Source organism: Solanum tuberosum, unplaced genomic scaffold (genome assembly GCF_000226075.1).
Source record: "Solanum tuberosum cultivar DM 1-3 516 R44 unplaced genomic scaffold, SolTub_3.0 scf00034, whole genome shotgun sequence".
NCBI classification, from domain to species: domain Eukaryota; kingdom Viridiplantae; phylum Streptophyta; class Magnoliopsida; order Solanales; family Solanaceae; genus Solanum; species Solanum tuberosum.
Window position 1 is genome coordinate 235,752 of NW_006238962.1, and position 8,610 is coordinate 244,361.

General features: G+C 29.9%; 1 protein-coding gene and 1 long non-coding RNA gene across 2 annotated transcripts in view; both read left to right on the plus strand.

Annotated features, from left to right (window-relative positions):
• The first annotated feature begins 314 nt into the window (after positions 1 to 314).
• Positions 315 to 1,165, plus strand: LOC107059739 (uncharacterized). The gene is made up of 4 exons (XR_001472861.1): positions 315 to 395; positions 496 to 575; positions 757 to 869; positions 1,012 to 1,165. It is a non-coding gene; the product is annotated as an uncharacterized lncRNA (long non-coding RNA).
• A 6,718-nt stretch (positions 1,166 to 7,883) lies between these two features.
• Positions 7,884 to 8,610, plus strand: part of LOC102595175 (acetyl-CoA-benzylalcohol acetyltransferase-like) — an 11,715-nt gene continuing 10,988 nt past the window's right edge. Inside the window, exon 1 of the mRNA XM_015306645.1 lies at positions 7,884 to 8,574. Within this exon, the coding sequence (XP_015162131.1) occupies positions 7,884 to 8,574 (691 nt within the window). The remainder of the gene's footprint in view (positions 8,575 to 8,610) is intronic.

The window sequence follows — 8,610 nt, forward strand, 5'->3', positions numbered from 1 at the left end:
CGATTAAACAGGGGACACAATTGTTCAAAATGGAGCTACAAGCATAGTAGGGCAATGCATAATTCAATTAGCTCGAATGCGTGGAATTCATAGCATTAATATCATAAGAGATAAATCTGAATCTGATAAAATTAAAGAAAAATTAATTAAACTTGGCGCTAATAAAGTATTTACTGAAAGTGAACTTGAAGTGAAAGGTGTCAAAAATCTCCTGGTATGAATTTAACTTTTATATACGAACAATATAATTATTTTTTAAATAACCAACGAGTGTATTTTTTTTTTTTAATATGTTGTAACGATCGATGATGTGCTGTAGGTGATATACCTAAACCTAGTTTGGGTTTGAATTGTATTGGTGGAAATGCAGCTAATATGGTGGTAAAATTCTTAAAGTGAGATACTTTTATTTTTTTAAATATTGTTTTCTTTAAAGTTGAAGTTTTTACTTTTTTTTTTGGTTAAATATTGAAGATATACAATATTATTTTTAAGGCAAGGTGGTACTATGGTTACATATGGAGGGATGTCAAAGAAGCCAATTACCATATCTACTCCATATTTTTATATTCAAGGTTAGTTTTCAAATGATCACTTATGAAATTTAAACACTAAGTAATTCTTTGTATCATCAATTGAACGGCTGTTGAGAGTATATCGAAAATAATATCTACGTACGCTTTATTTATTTCAAACTTGACCATTTGTAGATCACTAAATATGTTGTTATATATTGAATTATCTTTTTTTTTAAAGGATATTTCCTTGAAAGGATACCTGTTACAAGAAAAGAATTTAGATGAAGCACAATATAGGTGTTCGATTGATCATCTATTGGCCCTCGTTCGTGCTGGGATATTGAAATATGAGTACAATTTCTTACTCTCTTGATCAATTAATTTTGTAATTCTTTATGAATTTATATATAATTTTACTTAAAAAAAAGAAGTTATTTTGAATTTAAAATGAACAATGTAGCAATATTGATTATTTTTTTTAAATTTATTACAGGATGGATATGGTATCTTTTAAAGATTTTCATATAGCTCTTGAAAAGGCAATGGGAAAACAAGGAAGTCAAAGGAAACAAATTCTAAAATTTTAAAATAAATTAGCTTCGATTATTGTTAGACTATATTTTTCAACTTGAATTTTGTCATAAGTACTATAGTTTATTATCCATTTTAATAAGTTCTAGTATATTTTTCTAATATAATATTTAAAATTTGATTTCATATATAATATTAATTATTATTATTAATAGAGAAAAGAGTCATATACATCATTAAAGTTTGAGAAGAGGCTCATTTATGTTATATGTTAAAAATTTGCTTCATCTATACCATTTACTTTTGAAAAATGACTCATTTATGACATTATTTGTTAACTTAAACCAATTCCATTTTACAAAACTATTTTTTACACGTGGTCAATTATGAAAAACCATTTTTGATGTGGTCAATTATGATTTTCAGTCACGTCATTTATTAAATTATGTTTTTAAAGGGAAAAAGGCTCAAATATGCCCTTAAACTTTGAGAAAAGGTTCATATATGTCATATGTTAAATGTTTGGCTCATCTATGCTATTTCAATTGACAAATAATGACATGAATGAACTGTTTCTCAAACAAAAATAGCATAGATAAGCTAAACTCTTAACAAATGACATAGATAAACTTTTTCTCAAAATTTGATAGTATATTTGAGTTTTTTTAAATTAATAAGTGACATTCTCTCATCAATTATTATATTATTTTTGGTTTGAATTATATATAATTATTATATATTATATGAACAGGTTGTCTAACTCATTAGGTACTCTCTCAGTTTCAATTCGTATGTGCTACTTTTCATTTTTATTCCTTTGAAAAATGAAAAAGAAAAGACTCTTTCATTTATTAGTAACTGTACTCTTGATTTTAATTTTTCACGTAACATATTTAAGATCACATGATTCAAAAAAAAAATTATTTAAACTTTGTATCAAGTAAAAATATGACAAACAAATTGAACTGGAAAGAATATACTCCCTAGATCCGTTCACTTTTACTTGTCATTTTTCACATATCAAGAGTAAATAATTATTTTTCCATGTTTTACCTTTAGTGTTAATTACTTTTTCTCCAAATCATTTTTCAAGATTTAATACTAAATATCAATTAATAGGGATAATATGCTAATTAAAATATTGTGTCAATTTTATTTTTTTAATGAGTGTATCATATCCAAATTTGACAAATAAGGGTAGGTGACGAAAAAAGAGAAACAGGAAAGCGTATTACAAGGTTGGAGTATCATCAATCAATCACTAACAAAGTGAAAATTCGTATAATCAACTAACTAAGCTATACTAAGATTCTCCACTCTCTACTTAACTACAAGTTAGAATGCAAGTTTTGTTTACAGTTTCTTCTTGAGCTAGCCAAATTCAAGTTAAATTATCTTACTTTGATCAAGTTGCTAAGAAAACACGTCCCTTTTGTTCTATTTTATCCCAAAAACAACTTTTCCATTACTAATTCTATGGTACAACAACTTGAAGATTTTGATGAAAATAAATATTCAATTTGTCAAGATCAAGGTGTTACAATATATTGATAAAAGCCAAGGTCAATATTTTTCACATGTAAATTCTTGCTTTAATAACAACAAGAAAACAAAGAAAAAAATCACAAGTCTTGTCGATTTCACTAAAAAGATGTTTCAACACTTAGCTGTAAAAGAAATACACAATGATATATTGTATGTGACAGTGTCATGTAAAAGCTTAATTTAATTTGTTATATGGTCCTTCGGGATGACTCAGTTGATTTGGAGGATAGTCCATCACACGGATGATTCGGGATCGACTTCCCCTCAATGTTTTCTAAGTCGAGCATGTTGCATAGAACTTGTATAGTACGATTTACATCATGTGATTTGTAGGCTATTACCACAGAGTGACTATCTGAAGGACAGAGGGTCATGTAACAAAGGTTATAATAGCTGAGAGTTATACAAGTCCTAGAAAGAAAAGAAATTAATTACTATATTATTTATATTTATTTAATTATGTTTTCATCATGCTTTATCTAATACAAAACTAAAAAAAAAGTTTACTTGATTATTTAATCAACACTTTAATTTGGACAAAACTTTGTAAAAATAGTTAACACTACAACAAAAACATTTTTTAACGGCAATAAATAGACACATTAATAAAGAGTGCTAAAGTCTTTAACGGCATTAGTTAAGTGTCATTAGATCCAATGTCGCTAAAGGCTTACGGAACATATACAAAGAGTGTTCATTGCCGCTAAAAATACATAAAACTCTAATCTTTCAACTTCAAGAATGAAATTTCGCTGAAAAATAATATGATTGGCGTGTGGGTGAACAAACCTAACACTATGGAAGATTACATACCTCTTAGGGATTAAACCCATGGCGAAAATCCGCAACAACTCTTAAGAATTTCGACGAACGCTTCGATCCTTTCTCTTTTTCTTCCTCTTTACTCTTCTTCTTCTTTTCTCTTCTTGAAACTCTCAACTAAAACCCAGGCTAATTTTTTAGGATTATAAAACTGAACCTAATAGGATTAGACCCTTAAAATATTACTAAAAACGAATTAAATTTAATTGGGTAAGGAAGAGACCAAAATACCCCTCTAGAATCCGATTTTGACTTTCCTTATCTAGACAACCCAACTTCCAATGGACATATTTCCCTCATACGATATCGAAACTTAGCAAACTCGGCGGCGTTGGAAAGATAATTCAAAGGTCTTTCCTACGGTATCTGGTAGCACACCTAAGTCATCCTGAGATAGGAGTTATGGTCGTTTGAAGTCAACCCAAAACTCATACTTAAGCATAACTTGCAAAATTTCAGATCTTGCTATTTCCAATTTAATTCTTTTTCGAACTCAAGGTGCTACATCCAATTTAAAGCTCATGAAATCGATCTTCTCTACAGGAATCTCAAGTCTACACACTTTGGACCACTCGTTGATAACAGTAAAAATTGAGTAACCATCCATTGCAATGTGCACATGGCTCATGGATAGAGCCAAGCCACCACACTCGAATTCTGTAATTTGGATAATGACAACTGGCATGGCGAATAAGTTGGATGCATCTACATTCCATGTATCTTGAGGCCAACAAAGCAATGAAAGGTTGATATCCTTATGTGCTTTCTCAAGAAATTCATTGAGTTCACTATTCACTTTTGCTTTTATAAACTTAACCCCTTGGTCCTGGCAGGATATCGAGTTATCCTCGGTAAATCTGCCAGAAATAGGGTAAACATGAGTTAAAATCCTAGATAAGGATTGCTCAAGTTGTTCTTCATGAGCTGAAAAATTAATGTTGTTGGTAGGAGGATAAAAAAAACAAGAGGTATATGTGTCTCATCAGTTGTTTGATCAAAGAAACATAACTTGTAATTTTGGAGTTGGTGAAGATGGTTTTATGAATTTTGTGGTGAAATTGCAAAAGAGAGATTAAGCAAACAAGTGATATGAAGAACCTAAGATATATAGTGGCACGTCACTCTTCCCCTTTATATAGAAAAAAGATATGGGTTTTCTATTTATCGATTTTTGATATATAACCATCTAGTTTAACCAACAAAAAAATGCTCGTAACATAAATATATGACTTCTTCAATAATTTGGTGCGACAGGATAATAATGTTACTTTACATAATGTTCAGAATTAAAATAGAAACAATATTAACTACCATGAAAATGAAAAGAACTGTACAAGTGCAATACAAATAAAAGAACTAGGACAATATTGTGAATTGAAGGTTACAGGGCAAATTAAAGGTAGTAACCACTAAAATATATATACTGAAATAAATATTTACTATATTTATGTAGAGGTAATTGAGGAAATGACTACCTTCTTACCGGGTTATTGGTTTACTTAATAATCTAAAGCTAAAAAAATCAAAGTCGAATTGATAATTCAATATTTATTTTTTTATAAAATCATTAAAAACCTGTTAACCCAATAACTCAATAACAATAAACTAGACAAACTAGAAAGATGACCAAAAAAAAGCATAGAAAACTCTAAAAACTTAGCAAATGCGTTAACATCATGGTCCAAAAAAAAACATCGATAAGTAATATAACTCTTAGCAAATGCTTGAGAATGAGTTTCACTCTCTTTTGGTTACAGTAACGGCTGCAGTTGAATTCGCTCTTGATTTCTATTGGTAAAAGCCTTGATATCAACTTCACATTCAAATAAACTCATATTAACTATCTTTCAAGTCCACTTGAACACAAATACTTCCACATTCTGCATCATACATCCAACAACTATGAAAATTTCTCAATCCAAAATGCACCAAACTCGGTTTTTCTCGACCTAAATCAGCATCCTTCATAGGAAACTTACACAAACTTGAAATTATACACTTGCCAACTTCATCATTGTCAGTTTCCCATTGTCAAATTAGCATGTTATCCCTTTTAATTGATATTTAGTATTAAATCTCAAAAATACCTTAAATATACAATATAATTTTTTGCTGAGGGGGTTCGGGTGAACCCTCGGCAACCTCTAGGTCTGCGTCTGGATACAATCTATCCAAACACTGTATTCATTAAAATAATATAGTACGATAAAATATAACACAATACAATATAATACATTATGAAACAATACGTAACAACCATCCAAACAAGGTGTCAGTAGGTTGAGTAGTCCTAATAAATGAATTGAACTATAATAAATGCATCTTTTTTTCTTTGAGTTAATGTTTCGATACGTACATGTCCTTACACATCAGGGGCGAACCTACATGGTACTACATGGGTGTTCGAGCACCCATTAATCTCATATCGAATTATATATATTTACATAGAAAGAAAGAAGAATTGTATATATTTTATTAGAGAGCACCCATAGGAACAATGACTTAATTGCCGTGGTGGTTTATTGTGGGTGCTCAAGGTCTTTCATTCTTTTTATTTCTTGCCAGAGGTTTGATTCCCTCCAAAGACATTATTTTTAGTTTAAAAATAAGCTCTTCTCTTACTTATTTATTCTAATTGGACTTCATTTTTAATTTTTTTCTCCCATGCAGATTGTTGCTTTTTCTCTTTTGCTAGTGGCCTTTTCTAACTTTTTTTTATCATTTTTTCTTATCCAAGATAATTTTTATTGTAATTTTTCTTCTTTAATTTTTTAAATTATCGTGCTTAAATATGATTGTCCTTTTTCATAACAAGTGTTAAACTTGTGCACTTATATTTGTGATTGATAGCTAAGCAATAACGAAATATATTCGAGGGGTGTCGACCGACAATTCTTTGTCGGAAAATTATACGTGTAGTTAGGTAAAAACAATTATAACGTAATCATACTAATATCAAAAGAAATCCCAAATTGAAATGATTTCGAAAAAAATAATTTTTATAAATATAAAATGAAATAATAAATGATAAGATATCATTTTTAGAATATAATCGACCAAATCAAAACATTTAAATTTACCCATTTGTCTTAACTTTCTTTCTTAAAATAAATCTTTTGGTTAATACATGAAGTAATCCTACTATCTTCAAAAGAAAGAAAACTACTAATTACTATGACATTCCATATAAATAAAATGATAATAAGGAAATAAAATTATTTGCACGCCAAAAATATAAATGGAATACAACTTTAAATGATAAACTTACTTTTATTTTGTTTACTAGCTAATATACAGTCAAACATTTTTATAACGGTTTGCTAATAACAACATTTTATTAGTCAAAAGATATTCAAATACAAACAAGGTTTGATTATTTGTCCAATTCTCAATATTTAAAGGACCATAATTTTACAATATCATAAATACCAAAATGACCTTAATCTCGCCCTGTTTTTCTTCCCTCGGGATATCCAGGATTTGAGGGACGCAGATTTTGACAGTACTCCACTTATAAAAAATTGTTTTAGGGCACATATTTGAATAGATATTTTATTTGTTTTGAAATCTTCGTATATGTATTTCAAGCATAGTGAAAATCATCTACATTCTTTAATATTGCTTTAAAATTAATGTCCTTCATTCTTCAATAATTTGACATTTTTATCCCCTTATCTCAAACAAGTCAAAATTAGGGCTGTGCAAAAATCGAACCGGCCAATAAATCAAATTGAAAAATGTTATTGGCTTATTGATTTTTATTTTTTTAAAATCTACCCCTCTCCTTCGAGCTTCCACCTTTTTTCTCCCTTAGTGACTCAAAGTGAGGAGTGTTTATCATTCAAGCAACTGTCTTTTGTCTAGTTTATTGTTATTGAGTTATTGGATTAACGGGTTTTTAATGATTTTATAGATAAAAAAATGTTATCGGATTATCAGTTCGATTTTGATTTTATTTTATTTTAGTTTTGAATTATTGAGTAAACCGATAACCCGGTAAGAATGTAGTCATTTCCTCATTTACCTCTACATAAATATAGTAAATATTTATTCCAGTATATATATATATATTTTAATGGTTACTACCTTTAATTTGCCCTTTAGCCTTCGATTCACATTATTGTCCTAGTTCTTTTTTTGTATTGCACTTGTGTATGTAGTTCTTTTCATTTTCATGGTAGTTAATACTCTTTCTATTTTAATTATGAACATTATGTAAAGTTGCAGTATTATCCTGTCGAGCCAAATTATTTGAGAAGCCATATATTTATTTTATGAGCATTTTTATGTTGGTTAAACCAAATCGTTAAAAGATCAAAAATCGTTAAACCGAAAACCATATTTTTTTTCTATATAAAGGGGAAGAGATAAGTGCCACTATATATCTTAGCTTCTTCACTTGGTTGCTTAATCTCTCTTTTGCTATTTCACCACATCTATATACTCATGGCATTTCAAAAAGAAAACATGGAAGTTGAAATCATATCCACAAAATTCATAAAACCATCTTCACCAACTCCAAATCATCTCCAAAATTACAAGTTAGGTTTCTTTGATCAAACAACTGATGAGACACATTTACCTCTTGTTTTTTTTTATCCTCCTACCAACAACATTAATTTTTCAGCTCATGAAGAACAACTTGAGCAATCCTTATCTAGGATTTTAACTCATGTTTACCCTATNNNNTGTTGGCCTCAAGATTCATGGAATGTAGATGCATCCAACTTATTCGCCATGCCAGTTGTCATTATCCAAATTACAGAATTCGAGTGTGGTGGCTTGGCTCTATCCATGAGCCACGCGCACATTGCAATGGATGGTTACTCAACTTTTACTGTTATCAACGAGTGGTCCAAAGTGTGTAGACTTGAGATTCCTGTAGAGAAGATCGATTTCATGAGCTTTAATTTGGTTGATGTTTTCCCAACGAGAGATTTATCGAAGCTTCTCTTGCCTCGTGTTCCTCCATTAGATCGTGTGGAGTCTAAATTAGTAGCCAAAAGGCTATACATCAACGAAGATTCCATTTCAAGGCTAAGAAAAGAAGTCGGTGGAGACTTATGCACCTTTAAGCCGTCAAGAGTTGAAATGATCATGGCCCTCCTATGGAGGGCTTTAATTCGTGCTTCAGAAAAGAAGCACGGATATCTAAGGCGTTCTCTAATGAACATCCCAATAAACTTGCGCACTA